The 18,701-nt window shown below is 38.9% G+C and overlaps 1 protein-coding gene across 17 annotated transcripts in view; it reads right to left on the bottom strand.

Annotated features, from left to right (window-relative positions):
• Window positions 1–8,475: 8,475 nt before the first annotated feature.
• Window positions 8,476–18,701, bottom strand: part of CDCA2 (cell division cycle associated 2) — a 28,114-nt gene continuing 17,888 nt past the window's right edge. For 13 of the 17 annotated variants that reach the window (XM_037886157.2, XM_037886156.2, XM_037886159.2 and 10 more), the window contains 4 exons: window positions 18,314–18,439; window positions 17,596–17,779; window positions 14,067–15,395; window positions 12,104–12,718 (listed from right to left, as the gene is read on the bottom strand). In XM_037886157.2, the coding sequence (XP_037742085.1) occupies window positions 14,101–15,395; window positions 17,596–17,779; window positions 18,314–18,439 (1,605 nt within the window). In that variant the 3' untranslated portion in view covers window positions 12,104–12,718; window positions 14,067–14,100. Of the gene's footprint in view, window positions 12,052–12,103; window positions 12,719–14,066; window positions 15,396–17,595; window positions 17,780–18,313; window positions 18,440–18,701 lie in introns of those variants that run through there. The other 4 variants (XM_043536228.1, XM_043536229.1, XM_043536227.1 and 1 more) reach the window with 2 other exon arrangements.

Here is an 18,701-nt window from a genome sequence, read left to right as displayed (position 1 = left end):
TACTAAACCCAATACCCTGATTTCCAGTCCTCTGTTCTGCTCATTACAGTCATACTAAGCCCTATCAGAAAGCCCGGGAAGAAGTCCACAGAGCACGTAGGGTCTTTTTTCTGTCAGGAACTTGCTCTTTTCCATCACCTGGCAGTGTCCAATTTCCATTCCTTTGCATAAAAGCCACCAAGCCCCAGAACACTTTCACCCATGGCTCTTCAAACCCCGCCTAAGAGAACATGAATGCATGTTGCATGTGAGTTTGCTGGACCGCTTTCCCCCTTGTTAGATCAAATTAGAATCCAGAAAGAAGCTATTACCTCCCTTCACTTAAATAGCCATTCTTCCTCAATAAAGCATCCCAGGCATTAAATTTCAGACCCAGTGTTTTCATGGATACACGGGTTGTTTCCAAACCTCGCTATTACCAATGAATGCGGTGACATTAGTATGAGTAAATGCAGGAAAAAGGATGAAATAAAACATATCCTATTGAAGGAAATGAGAGCTCCTTAAGAAAGAAAAACACACATAGGAAAGACGTGGGCATATCAGGATACAAATGGGACACTGGGGAGTGCCGGATTCCACAAGCATGATGTTATTGAAGTGTTTGATACCAGAGTAAGCACCTGCAGATATGAATTACATCCTTGTTCAGACCACTAACATTGGAGTACTGACATCTCAGGAAGTGCTTATGTTATATTTCAAATCCCACTGCCAACTGCATAAATATCAAATAAATCAATCATAGATATAATAGACATTATCTTAAGGACTTTAAAAAGCTGAACAAGCCACCTCTCTCTTCTAAAAGCAGTGCCACCCTTAAATCATTTGGGCTCTTTGTGTCAGTCACACCTCAACAGCCATGCCATTAACCCACTTTGAAAGTCAGAGATTAACTGCTTCTCTTCCATCTTTGTGGACAGAGACAATGTTGCAATAACAAAACAAAAGTGCCCCATCCCAAAAGTTAAACCCAATCAAAATTCATTTGCACATACAGCCCCTTTCCTCCACGGATCTCAAAGTGTCGTGCAAACAGTTAATTAAGCCTCCCAACACCCATATAATATAAAGATTTTTAACCTGTTTTACAGAGGGGGAAGTTGAGGGACACAGAGAAATGAAATGACTTGCCCAAGGTCCCAAATCAGGGTGGAACCAAGCCGGGACTCTCCATCCACTGCTTTAATTCTTCTTTATTATAGTTATACTACACTGTATTATACTATACCAAATATATTTTCTAAATAAGCTAAGGAAGGGTATTTCTAATACGTGGTAGAAGATGGAAAAGATTGAGATGTAATAAAACTGCATAATTACATTTTTTAACCTTAAATTGGGATATTGCAGATTATGTACTATGTGTATTTTATTACTTTTAAACCAAACGTCTTACTTTTGGATAATTTAAGCATTATACCTAGATGTACAGACACTTTCCTTAACCTGTGTATTAACAGGTTTTAACATTAAATTTTACCATTAGCTTTAATAAAAAATGTTAAATCTGTAAAAAAATGAAATATTTCTGCAGTAGAAAGCAGCTATGGGGTTGGCATCAGCAGACTTGCTATTATAGCACTTGTTAAATGTAGTTAATCATCAAAGAAAAAGTGCCATCTGTTCTTTATTGGAAGATTCAGATAGTTATACATTTCTTTTGCCCCCCCAACCCCCCTTTTTTTTGGGTCAGTTTCTCCACTACAAAGCAAATGTATGAAATTGTTGGTGCATCAAACTAGAGAGACCCTTCATCACTAAGTACTGTGAATGAAATGCAAAGTTTGTCTCTCTCTCCCTACATATATATATAAAGATGAAAAGTAATGTAGTCTTCAGTAATCTTTGAGTTTTAGTTATCCTGGAGTAATTATTTTTTAAATTGAGGTTTATGTTTTAAAAATGCTTTTCAATTTAAGAGTGTCTTCTTAAACTTTTATTAGATTCATTTGCTATTTTCTTGCTTACCACCAGAGCCTTAATTATCATTGCTCTAAATACAACTACCATCCATCTTCATCAAGTAGGGGACTATTTGGTGTAAGCAGTTTATAGTTGTAAGCAACAATAATTTTAAAAGTTTGAGTGGTAGTGGAGAAATGGATAAGAAAGGAGGCATTTTTTCTTGGGCATCTTTTTACCATTCATGAACAGCTATCGATTAAATAACCAGTTTCTGCTAAATATTCATGGCTGTTCTGAATTATTCAGTAGATGTATTTTTCGAGACACAAACTGCAAAACAAGGGGAAGAGGGTTGCTGAAGAGGAGACTTTTTCAATTAAAATGTATTACTTAAAAATACCGTGGTTGAAATTCTAGCTCCACTGATGTCAACAGCGGCGTCAATGCGGCCAGGATTTCACCCAATATGTACAAACTCTGAAGGACACAGGCTCTCTCGGACTGCAGCCAATTTCCAAACGTCTCCATATTAAAGGAATTCTGTTATCCTGCGTGAATTTCTCCCGTACCTTCTGTAAATGGAATTCCAATGGATAGGTCCAGTGCAAGTTCCATGCACAGCCCCAACGCAGAATATACATGGATGGGCTCAGCTTGGTTCCTTATGGAGAAGTGCCCATATCATAAAAACCCCTAGTGGAGCTGACAAGTGAGACTGAATGCACCATGTGGATTAAATTGCCTTCTTGCCTCAGAGGTGTCCCCGCAGGCTCAAGCGTGAGGAACGTTGGAAAAGGGCAGCAGGGGGAAGAGGGGCAAAGCTTGCACTGGCCCCCGCCCCCTCCTTGTTTTGTTGATGAAAAAGTGTCTCCAAGGATGTCTATGAGACATCTTCCACAATCATTCCCTTCGTATGCGTGTTCAGCATGGATTCACACTACAGATGATAGGCCCAGACCCTCAAAGACTCCCACTGGGAGTCAGGCCCCAAAACACTGTTGAGGCTCTGGGCCAAAGTGCTGATCCCGCAAGAACATTTTGCCCTTACTGGTGTTGATAATTAAATACTAACATAAGGCCTGATGCAAAATAGGAGTCTTTCCACTGACTTGAATGGGCTTCAGATCAGGGCTCTAGTCTCTCCCCACAATGTTACTTGGTTACATAAAGATAATATGCACACTGTAATTAATTTATATTGAAATATTATAGATAGACGGACATTTTCTAAAACGCCATGCCAATTGCTAGTCCTCAGTTTTGTTGTCAATTCCTCAACAGCCGGTCCAGGTTAACGGCCCTTCTTGTTATGAACACTAAAAGACTTGCCTACTTTTTTTTTTAAAACCTGTTCTTTACATCAACACAGATACAAAATATTAATACAAGGAGCAATTAGAAAGCATAGCCTAAGCCCTACGCCTTTTTGTATACTGTGTATCGTATGAAGTTGTCTGAGAAGAACGCATTCACGTTTTAAAGTGAATTTAAAGCCAGTTAAAAGGTGCCAAGTATTCACACTGGAGCCTAAAGTTCTATCTTCATCCATGGAACAGATGCGGGTAGTAACATGGCACTAGCGTGTCAGTGTCTCTCTGACATGCTCTGGAGGGCTCCTCTCCTAACATAAGTGTAGTTCCGTCTCTCTGGTGTGTTCGATCTGGTCAGCAATTGCTACGAAACAGTGTCATATCCTACAGTCCATTCAGTCCGGGGTTGGTTTCCTGTAAGCTATTCTGATGATAGATAGCTTCTCTCTTGAATTTCAGTAGAGGCTGTGCAGGCTGAAATGAAGAAGCTACCTGATCTGTTTTACCTACATAGTTGAATTAAATGTCTTAAAGTTGGCTGCTTTTTTAAAAAAGAAAAGGAATACTTGTGGCACCTTAGAGACTAACCAATTTATATTAAATAATAATAATATTATATATTAAATAAATGGGTTAGTCTCTAAGGTGCCACAAGTACTCCTTTTCTTTTTGCAAATACAGACTAACCCGGCTGTTACTCTGAAACCTGCTTTTTTAAAGGTGCTTTGGGTTTTTAGTTGCCTTTGCTGCAAGCACAATGCTGATCTTTATGAAACTACAAGGCACCCTGACTTATAACCATTTCACAATCTCTTTTATACACAAAGTACAACTTGCATATTACAGAGTCCATTGTCTCCCTCCCCCCAGTTCTAAGTTTTTATTGAAATGCAGTGAGATCATTTTTCTTGCTGGCAAAAATGTTCTGTGATTTGTACTGATAAAATGATACGTTATCAAGTATCCCATCTTTCACGTGGGACCATTTCGTAAACACGAGGAAATCCAATACGATTCGAGGGCAGACGTTGTTCATATGGCTGCTGTCCCATAAATCTTCCCAAATCCTTCCAGCCTCCGGTCTTCTCCAAAGTTCCTCTCATTTAATGCTCAAACAAAAGCCAAATTCAACATTTCCAAGGAAGCTTTCATAATTGCAACCTCATTAACAGTTCTCTCTCAAGCACAAATACACCTTGATTCACTATTGCCGTCAAAAGTATTAGCGTCTATTACCGCAGTTCAGCTCACGAGATATTGGGGGGAGAGGGGAAAAATGAAAAAAAAAAGGGTTCAAATTTCTTTAAAAAAAAACAACCCACAACCACCCCCATTCAGCTGCAATAAGGTGAAAGGCTAACTGTAGACAGAATAGTAATATGTAAGCAGTTTCTAAGTTTTCTGATGGGAATACTTAACAACATAAGTATGTTTCCCCAGGAGATCTTCTCCACCATTTGGTCCAATTTCTTACTGCAAGAACTGAACCAATTCATGATGTAATGCTCTCGGGAAAACATTCCTCTTGAAAGAGAGTATCTTCCTAGGGAGAAGCTTGAAGAAAACATCTTAATATTGTTTAAACAGCTTTTGGCATGGTCATACTAGTGCACTGCATTAGATACTGAAAGCAAAGGCAGGCAGGCTATCATATACAGAAACAAAACATCTCTCAAGTTAGTGGAATAGGAAAAAGGAACTTTCAGGGGGGGGTGGGGGGGGGTTTCCCGGTTAGTAAAAATGAAAGAATTTAAGGCTTCAGCTGTTCTCTGCCCCAGTATGAAAACATACATTTGTTCTGCCTGCAGCCTTATCACTTTTTTCAATCCTTACCCACAGGGCCCCGTTGTAGGCTCCGAACACCTTAGCTCTGGTTGTTACTAAGGGGTTCTGTGACTCTGTTAAGGGGCATTATTCCAGGCATTAGAAAGGGCTCCTGGCAGCAGAATTTTGATTCGCTTCCTGACTCACAGTCTTGCGTGTGCCATGCTACGTGCTGCCCCATTTTGCTATTTGGATAAACAGTTGGCAACCCAGCAGGGAATAAGTTGACACAGGAGTACATACATGACTGGCAAAAGGTAGTATTAGGGAGGCAGGCCAGTGACAGAGGGGAAGCAGGTAGGAGAAAACATACAGAAGTGGAAAGGGTTAGGTTGTAGTGCTCTGGGATCCTTCATTAGGCATGATGGGCCTCTTGGTGTTGCAGGTAGAAAGCCATACCTGGCGGTAGCAGGGCAGCTACCTGTTGGGGTGGAGAAGGAGAAACTGAATTCTGAGCATACATGGCTTATACACAACTTAGGAGCCTAGGCACAGCAGTGGGATCCAGGAACTCCTGAGCTTTCACCCCAGCTTTGACAAGTGTTTTTGTAGCCTCGGTCAAGTCATTTAACCACTGCTTGCTATTCTACTTAAGTTTAAAACAGATTAACACCCCATGCAGGGGACATGAGGCTTAGTTAATGTTTGTACAGAGCACTGAAGTGGAAAGGCAGCAAGTGTAATTTACTGAGGACAAGTACAATTTCCTCTAAGGATTAAAGAAAACTCGAATTCGAGACTCAAATACCATTCACCAATCCCACCCTCATTTCAGACCAACATGAATTATCCGTTATGCTTCTGAATCCATTCCTCCACGAGCCCTCTCACCAAAGCCTAAAAAGCTACAGGGAAAAAAAAAAATAATTGGACAGGTGACCTTAGTCCCATACCCTTGCAAGCTTCCTCTTCTCCTGTCCCTCATTTTAGATCTCTTTCCCACATTCAAACCACGCTAGACCGAGGAGCCATGCCCACCTGTTCCACCTCATGGAGGAGGCGAGGACAAGTCACCATTCACATCTCTGTGTAACAACTCATCATTGGCTCTCTAAAATGAACTGTGCATATTTCCTAGCATTTATATTAATCTTGCAAAGGTCTCCTTGTATAACGCACCAGGGGCAAGTAAATTTCTTTTTGATGGAAGAGTAAAATTACTTTTTTCATTAGCAGTAAGTAGTTTTTGGACCTGGCTAATTAAGTTTTCACAACAATTTTGCAAGGCTGAGAGCACTTTACATCAAAGAACAGCACAAACATGAATTCCCACCCAGCCTTGGTGAGGTAGGCAAGTATTATTTACTACTAGAACCCAGCGGTACTGACCTTCCGTACGTGGAACAAGATACATCTTTTAGTCAAGCATTTGTTTGACTGTAAGTGGGTTATTTATGGCAGATTGGGGCAGACTAGGGGGAAAGGGTACATGGGTTATACTGAAGACAAACAGATTCAGTGTGTGATAGCATTAAATCCATGCCTTGCACTCACAATCTGTGGTTATCGGTACCTAAGTCAATAAACAAAATTAGAGGGAGAAACTGAGGCACACAGTAATTAGGGATTTTGCCCAAGACTACCATGCACATCACCAGCAGAGAATAAAGCTCCAGAGTTCCTGGGTCCCAGTTTCATGCTCAGTCCATTTTACATCTCTTTACATGATCACACTCTGTTTTTACAATTCCCCTTTCAGAGATGCCTCATCTGTATCATTTATCTACAAAGATAATAATTAAAGGACACAAGGCTCATTTATTTAAGTGTTTCATTTAGTTTACAAGAACTTGTAGCTGGAGTTTCATATTTTATTTGTTCAAAGGGATTTTTACTTCGAGGGTGGGATGTCAGGTTTATAAGATTTTGTTTTGGGCGGTCGGGCATGGTGCCTATTTTGGTAATTTATGGTTAATTCTGCAACTTTACGGCACCCAGAGGCCTTTGGGCATGGGTGCCTATACAGTAAAAGTTAATAACTATAGTTCGTTCAGGTCATAAAACATGTTGCATTACATGAATTATGTTGATTACACAGTACAATCTCTTCATGAAATAGATCTGCAATGTCAGAAAACAGCAGTAAGGCTGCGCTATAAAGAGGGTAGTTAAACCAAAGTTTAGTAGAGTTGGAAGCTAGTCTATGGTAGGCTTCCATCAAGGACATCTACTACTAGTTTGTTGGATCTGCAGAATATTCCGTTTCGTGGTAGCCCCTGAACTTTTAAATCCTTGAATCTCAGCTATTTATCACCCATGTGGGAGCTACATAAAACGTTTTCCTTCAGCCTCAGTATTCTGATAAAAGACAAACTAATTTAAAAAATTAGAAAAACCTAAAATATAGGCCAACTAATGGAGTTTCTTAAACTACACATTGAACCGAAAAGATAAATGGCACCTATAAGCTGTAAATATATTAATTTTTTTCCAAGTATTTTCTTTGGCTGTGTCATTCAGCTGAACAAGGGCTAAAAATTGTCAAACTAAATTCTCGGTGAGAGTCGAGCTCTAACTACTGCCAGTTTGAGTGAAACACACATCCAGGTTTAGGGAATACGTTTTGTTTGTTTTGGCTACGGCACAGGGTAGAACATTTTCCATCCCATCCGAATACAGTCGAAAGGTTTTGAAATATTGCACAATAAAAGCCATTCATTATATCTGTCTCCTCTCCCTTCCAAAAACAAAAATGGCTGACCAGTTCCAAATCCGTGCAGGGGGCAGGAAGATGGGAGTCAAAGGGTCACTGGCAATCACCCAAGACTAACACCAGGTTTTTCAGGTTTAAGTTAGGGAATATGTTCCATGCCTCCATTCCCAATGCACACTGGGTTTTTTCTTCTCCCCCGGCCAAAGCTTGGTTAAAGTAGTTAAATGCTCTGTTATGCACAATTTACAAGGCTTAATTACAAAACTAATACATTAGCCTTCTTGTCTGAGTGTCAAAGATGAAGTTGTACCTTTCCCACCGGGACTATAGTACAATCAGATCCTATCTTACCTAGTCTAAAACATGTTGCTTACATACTTTAAAAACGTGCCAGTTGAAAAGACACTCAACTACACTTTTCCGAGGGTTTTATGAAACAAAAACATCCTTTTCATTGTTTAATAGCCTGCTAGAAGCTTGAAAATTAGATTTCACTACTTTTGTAGGATTCTGTTCAAGATATAATAGAGATGTTTCTAATGATGCGAAAATAATGCCATTGGTTTGCCATGTGGATTGGCATCCGCACAGATATCAACCCAGTTTTGGGTAGACTGCACAGTATCTTCAGTTGCAGAGCCAACAGGGGGAGTGGCAGAGCAGGACACATTTCGGCCTGATGTCAGGGAGTGCTCCACAAAGAGGTACAATTAAGTTTTATATACAGCATTTGAGAAGTAAAGGATATTTTTTAAAATAATCAGGTATTTAGAAATGAGGGGGAGAGGAACCACAACAATAAAAGTCATGTAAAGAAAATGTTCCTAAAATGAGCTTGTAATTACAATACAGTTAAAGACCAGGAGATATTTGTTACGGTCATTTATCAGTAAATTAGAGCAAAGTTATTCGTTTCACTTAATTTTCTCTTTATTAAAAAAATTGAGAATGACTTTTGCCAGGTTAAAAGGAATAGCTGTTTTACTGCCATGAAAACAACATGCTTCTAGTATATCAGGAGTAAATTAGATCATTTATTCTAGGATTTGTTTTAGTTTCTGGAAAGATAAGCTGTCTAATTCACTGTGCCATTAGCAGAACATTTATAGTAAGATACCATCCCTTCTCTTTGAACTTCAGAAAACGTGAATTTGCAAGAATTCATGCTTGGTGTTTTTCTTCATGTCATTCTGATGGTCCGACACAAATTCAGGAAAAACAAAAACAAAATTCCCATTGTTTATTGCATCCCCTACAGGTAGTTCTCAAACATTTTACTATAATCTAATACTTCACAATATAGGAGACAAGTATTATGTAACTACTCTTTCCTTCCTTAGTTGACTAACGACCTGGTAATTACAATATAGTGTCAAGATAATGATTACATTTCCAGGAAACATTTATCCCGTAAATCAGTCACTACATAGCAATTACACAGGAATCTGATAAATGTAATTATTCAGCAATACGTACTTAACTCTAGCTATTACTGTTGTTGAAGTGATCTAATGTCTACATACTAGGAATTTACACAGAACATCACGTGACTATTAAGTAAGCTTCACAAAATCCCTGTGAGGCCAGGAAGCATTATCCCCATTATACAGAAAGGGAAAGTGAAGCAGACAGGTGGCCAGAAACCACAATTATTTATACTGTGGTAGTGCCTAGGAGTCTCTGGAATAGTCTGTACTACAAAGGCTTTGCCAGTATATAGACTTAGCTTATACCAGCCAAAGAAATCCTTTTGCTGGGATGGTTAAACCATCTCTCCAAAGGACGTAAGACATACTGGCAAAGGGACTCTGGTGCTGGTATAAGCTGTGGGGATGGAAGTTGCCACCATAGCTTTCACAGCCCTAACTGACACATTTATGCTAACTTTCTTGTGTAGACCTGGCCTCAGTCATACACCAGCATCCCATCGTACCAGATGCTGTACAAGAAAAAACACAGAACAAAAGACCACCACCGCCCCCAAGAGCTTACAAGCAAAAAGTCGGCCTTTGTCAAGACAAGGTTTTAAATTGCGCTCAGGAACTCTGTGCCATCACAGTCTAATGAACACCTTTTACAATTCCAGTCAAGATAAAGCACCAGGCTTTGGAACATACTTGACTAATCAAGTTAAACCCTGGGCTAGGCTTTAACTCTGCCAGTTTTGTACATTCTAAAGCATGATTGTGTAGTCTTGAATAGAGGGGTAGATGTTAGACTGACCTTGCTGACTTGACCTAAGAGGACAACTTAAAACCTACTCTCAACAAGGCCACAATAAGTGGCAAAGCCAGGATTACAAACCAGAATATCCTGACTCCAAAACCTGGTTTACTTTTCCCCGACCATACTACCTAAATGTTATCTTACTATACCCTATTAAGCCATTGTGCAATAAAAGCAGCAATTATAGGAGGCTGCCTCTAAGTTAGAGATGCAAATTTGATATCATCTTTTTAAAACTTAACTTTATGAACACCATTTTAGGAATGTGAAACATAAATCTCCTTTCACATTATGTTTTAGCCCCATCTCATTGTTCAGCTTTGTGAAAAATGAAGGCAGGTTGACGGATTCCTGGCTCTAGTTCCTACACAGCAGCCTGGTAACCACACTGTGGCTCTCACACGGCACCAGGATCCTAGGTACACACTTTCCCTTGTGAAAGGAGCAGTGTTTTATATGCATGCATTTTTGAGATGCGAAAGTTTCAAGTCCTTTTTTATTATGCTTCACACTCTCTCTCTCTCTCTCACACACACACACACACACCCACCCACCCCCTTCCTCCCTCCCTCCACGGGGGAAAAGCCTCATATCCCAGAATATCTGCTTCCCTCCGAAGTCCAATGACCCTCCAACACCAGTACTGTCTCATTATCCTTATTCCCATCTTACCCCTAGTGAGTCTCCCAACACTTTCTTGCATCCCAACAACAATTTCTTTCACCTCTTCTCAGGTTCCAACCTCTAGGCTCAGTTAACCCCTGCAAATAGCATTTACAGTCTCAGTCTTCCTCAATCATGTTCTGGTTCATTATTTTCTCTCATAACTATTTCTGAATAGGCAGAAGTTGAAAATTTTAGTTAATACTGCATATATGGAAGACAAATGCTATAGCAACTGGGTGGATGAATCAAAGTAAATGGTACTCAGCAATGGACACACAAGTGATACTGCATATCACCTCTGTTTAAAAAAAAAGATTTGCACACAGCGGGCAACAAATGACTTTAGATCTTACACAGGACTCAAGGATATGGATAAAAAAAAATACTGTGGCCCTATTTACACATTTGTTTTAACCACGTCCCCCCCAGTCACTACGGTAATTATGCTGGAAAGAAAATCTGTTTATACTTAGATATCCTATTTTTAAGAAAAAGGGATATACATCTGTCACACAAGAAAAGTCTGTCTCCAGACTTATTTACAGTCATTAGGATGTTCCCAGCAACTGAACAAATTCTTTAATACTGGACTCAAGAGGCTCACCCTATTCCTGTAAGAGATCTGCAGTGGAATACATACACCATGTAAAACAAATGGTTTTAAATACCTAGTGAAAAATATATTCCAGGAAAAAGTAAAATTTTAGTCAAGACCAATAGAAACACCCAGTCTTGCAAGACAAGGTGATGTGTGGGCTCTTCACAGAGCTTACTATCTCATATTGATTACAGTATATGCCATCAATCATAAGATGAATTTAGTTTTATTTTAACCTTTAAACCATTTCTCCCAACCCCATCCCAGAAGGTATGAAATAGGCAAGAGAATTAATTAAGTATAAAATAAGAGTACCAGAGTTAGCTGCTATTACCAGTTTGTTTTGAACCAACACAAGTGATTTTGATATTTCAGTATTGTGGTCTGGGAACTGTTTAAAGATTTTTTAAATCCATGACAGTTTTCACAAAGAAGTCCGGTTTGCCTACATCTACCCTAGTGCAAAATTCATGCCACACTGCCCTCTGCTGGTAAAACAAAGATATTGCTATGCCACACAAAATTTAACTGAATATGCTCATATCTTCTACACCAAAGTCTAAAATTTTCACTGTGGTAGATTTAATTTTGCTAACATTAGAGACAGCATATTCTACTATCTTCCAGAAACCAGTTCACGTCAGAAAAATTTGGAAGACAGCAAAAGCAGATAAACGCGCAAAGATTTAGTTAATGAAGACTTGAAAAAAAAAGGGACGATGAAACAGTAAAAGAAAGTGGATGGGTCCGGATGAAGAACTGTCACTGAAATCTACAGTACAACACAAATGATATCTTTTGATGAAGTTTCTTGCAAAGTTGCCTGAGTAGTTCTTGTTTTCTGAAAGACTGGCTGTTGGTCTCTGCAGATAGGATAAGACAGACAGTGTTTCAATGTGACTTTCTAACTTCACCAAAAGTACATAAGAAATTTTATTCCAGCTCAAAGTGGTCAAACAGGTTTACAATATAGAGATGATTTTTCAACTTTAAGAATCTGTTTTAAAGCTGGCATTTTTCACCTTACAGTTGAAGTAGAATAGCATGAAATATGAAAATACCGATTGTATAAAGCGGACCATATTCAACATTTTACATTCTATAGCTCAAACTAGAAATAAGCGAACAGTAAGATGGCAGATCAACTACTGAGTACTGTATTGGGTACATATACACTGAAGATTTAAAACATTCACAATGCACTTATGCAGTACGGTACTTCATTTGCCGGACACATTCATATCCTTTTCTAGCCAGTTTAGCCTTAAACATTAAAACATGAAGTATTGTATACAGTAAAGATTAAACAAACTTAACAAGCAATCCTTCTGCAGAAATTGGGATTTCTTTATGATTAGTGCAAATGTAAAGTACACAAGTCCGTAGCAGTGGGAGCTCCAGACCTGTTGGTGTCAAGATGGTAAAGCAAAGTCTCTGCAGAACCTGGGAAGAGTCTGCACCCCAGCAGGAGCTTTCTTCATGGTTATGTTAGTTGTACAGGATCTCTATTTGTTAGCTTGTTTTTGAAATCTGGAAAAAAGTTACATGGATTTCAAAAGCAATTTTTTTTTTTTATAAAATCAATTTATAAAGCAGGATTCAGCAGATGAGAAATATCAACTCTTCAAACAATTACCATTGGAAGGGTATTCCTGAAGCCATCATAGGTCAATTAGTAAAGACACACTCATTTTTTACAGACTGTGACGCTAGGCTTCAAAATACAATCAAATTAGGATTTAAATCCTGCTCTGTCAAGAAGAACCAACACCATCAAGAATGGATTATTTCCCACTCCCCTAAACCATTTGTCAATATTAGTTGCTTTTTTTGATCCATAAACTGTGTTTCTCTTTTCCCAAAACAGGTGAGAACCACGTGTGTGGTTGCTGGCATTTCTTTATGCAAGTGGAGGAATGAGAGACTTCGCTTACTGATTGTACCCTAGCGAGTTGGGTATGCATATGGAGTCTGCCCATAAACCGTATCTTATCCAGTAACCACTCCGAAGTTTCCAGGGCAAACACATACTGCTATGTGCTTTCCACAATGCTAAGTATAGTCCACCATAATTCCTGCCTCATAAAAAAAATCAGGGCAACAGATTTGAACATTTGAAATCCCGGACTTCCATAATACAGTACGTATTTTAGTTATAGAGTAATTCTTTTTTCCCCCAAGTGGGTCTAAATATAAAGAGATCTAAATATAAAGAATCCTAAAGAATGTGAGCAAGCACCTGGGTCTTGCTCCTTAAAGAAATCTTGCATCTAAGACAAGCAGGTTATTCTATAAAACACTATTCTCCTTTGACTGTAAATGTCACAGCAATGGAACAAAATGTATCTTGGGATACAATTCACTAGTTTCTATGGCTATCCTTTCCACAGGAAGGAGGAGTGTGTGTTCTTCGGCCTCAGTTGACTGAAGCCCCTTGTACTTCCAATAAATTACTGAAGTGTGTATTTATTCTCTTGACAGTTACAGCTTTTACTACTGCTTCAATTAATCAATCCTTGTAGATCCCAGTATTCTTATAAGAATAAATATTTCATCACTTTGCTTTGTGACTGCTAGAAATAGGAAGTGTGGATTCCTAGCATCAAGAGATTAAAGCTTCACCCTTTGCCCATCATTGCTGACTAATACACCTGCACTCTCAACGCTGAGCTTGCTTTTCCTCAGTTGTTTCGCCAAGCATTTTGAAACTCTCAAGCCAAAGGACAATTTAAATTACTTGGCAAATGAACAAGTAAAATGAATACTTATACAAATGTCTTTGTGACCAGAGAAATAAGTCATTCCCTATTTCTAAGCGATACTTTTAAATACAGATAACTGAACTGAAGCCAAAGAAAATCTACATTAAAATACTGACCTTTTTCTTTTTAAAAAGAGATGGCCCATTTTGCCTAGGCATTAGGATGGTTCTCAAACGATACTTGCATTTCAGACTCCTTTTGGTAGTTTTTATCATTGCACACATGGCTTGCCCTTCTCTTTTTCCCTGTTTGAGTTATATTTTTGGTTTCCTGGGAAGCGGATGCACACATGCTCCTCCTCCGTGTTTTGCAAGAGCCTCCCGCAACAGGAACATGCTCATTGTTATCTTTCCTCAAAGCTGAAATTTGGATCCAATTTTCTGGTCTTTGATCAATGTTCTCAGATTCTTTAAAGATGGATGCATACATCGTCCGCCTCGATTTGCGAGCAGAATCTGACAAAGAGTTCTTGTCAATCTCAATAGGTATTTTAATCCACGCAAGTCCCTCATTTTCTGCATTTTTATGCAGCCTCATACTGCGTCTTACCTTTTTTTCATGATTCTCACTCGCCTTCAAGAAGGACTGCTCTATAGAGTAATGTAGATCACTCAACATTTCTGAGTCATTTTCTATTCGGGATTCTTGCTCATTAGTAAAGGAACCAGAGAGTTTGTTTCCAAGTGCTTCAAAATGGAGATTCTCAAGTTCAGAAAAGTAGATAGTGCTTCTCCTGCCTTTTCTTGAAGGCCTTTTGAACCCTTCAACATTGGCGTCACTGTCAGCTGTTCGTTTTCTTGCAAAGTCTGTAATAGAACATCCAGTTTGAGTATTTTCACTTACACCGATGTCCTGCAGGTTGAAGAACTCTAGCTCCTTTAGCATCTCGGAGTTATCTGAAGGATGATCACTTTCCGGCAAACGTTCATTTTCTATTAAGACAGCTCTCTCTTTTTCACGTTCTTTATTGTCAGATGTATCAAATGGGGACGTGCTCTTAATTTCTTGCATAACTGTGTTTAGTCGTGGCAAAAGAGAATTTGATTTTACAATGACAGGTGAAGTGTGTTCTGTCATAAGACTGGACTCAGACTGCTCACAGGTGGTCTTATCATTGCTGTCTTCTTCATTGGTCTGATTATTCACACAAACATCACTCTCTTTCTGTTCTAGCGACATTAAGGGTGATTCCAGCTCATTTTCTGTCTGACTGTTTTCTTGTATATTAAGCACCTCAATATTAATGGTTGAAGCAGGATCAGGGCCACTGTCTGATGACTGACACTCGATGCCACCGGTGCTGCTGGCTTCTACAATGTCAAGGTCTCTAGTGTTTGGACGTTTGTTAGTTATAGGCACTTTCCTTTGGTTTCTTCCAACCACTTTTTTCTGTTCAACGACTTCATTCATAGATCCTCTGTGGGCATTGGTGGATTTGGAATAATCTAAAAGGATATACAAAGTTTACAATTTAAAAAAGCTACATTGACACAAATTTGCTTCGTTATACTCAAGAGAACACCTGAAAGCAAATGCAAAATTTCAAAAAGATTGCAATCAATTGAAACTAAGAAGTAAAGCCGCCACAGTATTTTACACCTCCTCCCAAAGAAAGAGCTGTTTCAAGTAGCTAACATTGGTAGTTATTGTCAAAGCTATTCCGCACCGCTCATCCACCCAAGGATACAGTCTTTCTAGTCAGACCATCCTACAAATAATCAGAATTTTATAGGGAAGTTTCAACGAGACCGACTGGTTTCAGTCAAATTAACAAAGGCAGAGGGAAGCAGCATTCTTTCAGAAGAGGCCTGACATGTTCATGTGCATCAGGACCAGCTAGGCAATATCATTTCAATCATGGGCAGAATTATGAGCTGCCCAGAAACACTAATCCGAAAGAGGCTTTGATACTAGCATTTTAGATGACTCTTCATTTCTCGTTAAGTTAGGGTTTACTTGAAGTTGATTTGAGAGGTAAAATGTCACAATTCCCAGTGGAAAGATCACTCCAGATTGCGTTGACTGGGAACATTTAAAGGAGCCAGGGGTGCTGGTGGAGGAAAGCATTAACCCTTCCCTCTCATGGTTCAAAGAGAATTCTATTAATAGAGGACATGCTCCAAGCTATCATAACCAACATGGCTGCAGGCCACCTGCCTTCTACAGTAGACAAGACACAATGCTGCTTCTAATCAGTCTGTCTTTTCTTCCAGCTGCTTAACTTACTATTGCACTATCGACAGAAGGTCCCCCCCCCCCGTGAAAATTAAATATTACAGTTCACGTTCTGTATGCCTCACTGTATTCAATTTAGCACTCTGCATCAAGCTTCCCACTTCTACTATTCCATTGGTTTCCCTCACACTTCTTTGCACTTCCTTTTATGATACACAAGCCTGAAATTCTCTTTTCTTTCAAATCCCTCAAAAAAAGTCAGAACACTACGCAAGTCTCAACTGTCTTACCAAACTAATGAATTTTTAGTTTATAAATATCCTATTTCTTTCCAACCATAACATTTTTGCAGCACTGAGATACTGATCTTCTGGCCATCCTGTCAACATGCCTGTATTGTTTGAGTTGTCTGAGAACTTAAGCTCCTGAGAGCAGGAAACCAGTCTTCTCTTTTGTGCAGTGTGAAGCATATTGCTGGTTATTTAAATTAAAAAAAAAAATCCAGTATTCCTGAGGCAGAAGTATCAGTTTTACTAAAATAGCTTTCGAATAGTTGACCCTCACTACCAGGAGACGAACAAGCTAGAGGTTGCAGTTTATAGAAAAAGAAGAAGAGATCTAGATCTAACCTTCTGAGGTCACATGACATGGGGTCACAGGATCCCAAAATCCTGAGAACCCATTCTTTAGAGAACCAGTTTTGTGTGCATGCGCAGACTTACACTATATGTAAAATGTTAAAACAGAGGTAGACAGGGAAACATAAGATTTCCAGTTTGTTCATAGATGCTTACGACTAAAAAAAAATTTATTTTTTTTTTTAAATCCCATCATGAGTTTGTCCAAAGCTCAAAAAAAAGGAGATATAATTTGGCAAGTGAGCTAATCAAACATCCTTTGGGCATATCAGTGATTAACGACATGCAGATTTCAAATTCTTTTAAGGTATTCACAATAACCTGGCCAATTTTTTTGTTTAATGTAATGGATGAAGTATACCCCTCTGGCCCCTCAGTTGTGTCAATCCATTCATTTAAAAAAAAAAAAAATTACAGCAAACTAAAAATCACACAAGATAGCCTGAGGTTGAGGACCTAGCCAACCCCCAAAAACCCACAAAGTTTAGGATTGACCACCTTAATGATAGTCTGTCTTAACCTATCAGCCCATTTATCTGATGGGCTCTTCTTGTAACAATTTCAATTGCTACATTGTAAGAGTTCAGTTTTATCCAGTTTGGGGCTTTGTAATAGCACCATAGATTCCTGGATCATATCACTGAAGTACGATCCTTCCCCCTCTCTTCTCCCCGCCCCACCCCTTTCTCCAGGATTCCTCTTCACAAGATGATAAAGGTCAGATTTATTAGACTTTTTACGTATGCACAGAGGCTAGAAAGTTAACAGCTTTTACAGTTTTAGGATTGACTGAAAAAGTCAAAGTGGCTGAAAGGGAGAAAGACTATATTACCTGAGAAGAGCAAAACGTGGGTCCGAGGTGAGTTCGGAGAAGATGGTGCAGAAGAGAAGACCTCTGGGATCTCAGGAATTGGGCTCAAAAGAGGTTTCTTGGAAGCTACTTCTCTCTGACCATACAAGGATTTTTCTACCTTTTTCTTTCCTCTTTTTCCTCCATAACCTCTAAGTTTTACCTTCTGAAAAGGTTTAGAAAAAACCAAGACAGTATTTTTACGTTTTTCAATAAATCTACATCAACTAACAGTTTAATTTATAGGGAGAAGCATACATTTAGGTAATATTTTAAGAAAATAGGGTGTAACTGGAGCAAAGTTATTCATTGTTGAACACAACAACAACAACAACTGGTATGGGAGTTACATCTTAGAAAAAGCTTAAGGGGTCCTTTCTGTACTGTACTGCTGTACAACGTTTCCCCTGCCTTTCATAAGAGAGGTCTTGAGGAAAAAAGGTATAAAAATACAGGTATATAAAGGCTACTTGGCCCAGCTTCACCCACGGTACAGGAAGGGATTAGGGAAAGTGAGACACCTATAAGATAAAAAAAGTGTGTTGGCAGTGGCATAAAAAAATAAACTCTCCAAAAAACTTTTACTATGAGCAGATCTCGTAATTATAGAAGACATCCATGAGAAATTAATTTCAGGAGATATCGAGAACAGGAAAAATTAAGTGAGGTATTCACAGAACTGCAGTGTGCCGTTACTTACTGGTGTCCTTTTGGGGGCAGATTTGTTTTCCTTTCCTCTTTGAACCTTGCTCTTTCTTAGCTTCTTAATATCTTGAGCATTTTTGGTCAAGATGCTAACACCAGTCTCTTCTGAAATGTTGGTATGCTGTTGAGGAACATCAATTCTTTTTTTAAAAAAAAATAAAAAAAAAAGAGTACACAATACAGACCAGAAGCCATAACAATCTCAAAGTTATAAATCTTATGTTTACTTCACTTGATCAATCATAAAGTCATGATACATTTACAAAGCCTATCCCCAACCCCATGCCGTTATATAGTGTCCTTTTTTAATATTAATTTTACGAAGGGTGGGTTGGTCTTCTGGAGTATCCTGTTTCCTCACTGCAGTGCCCCAACCTGTAACT

This window comes from Chelonia mydas, chromosome 26 (assembly GCF_015237465.2).
Source record: "Chelonia mydas isolate rCheMyd1 chromosome 26, rCheMyd1.pri.v2, whole genome shotgun sequence".
Lineage (NCBI taxonomy): Eukaryota > Metazoa > Chordata > Testudines > Cheloniidae > Chelonia > Chelonia mydas.
Note: the sequence above shows the minus strand (reverse complement) of the source record. Positions and strands in the feature narration are given on the sequence as shown.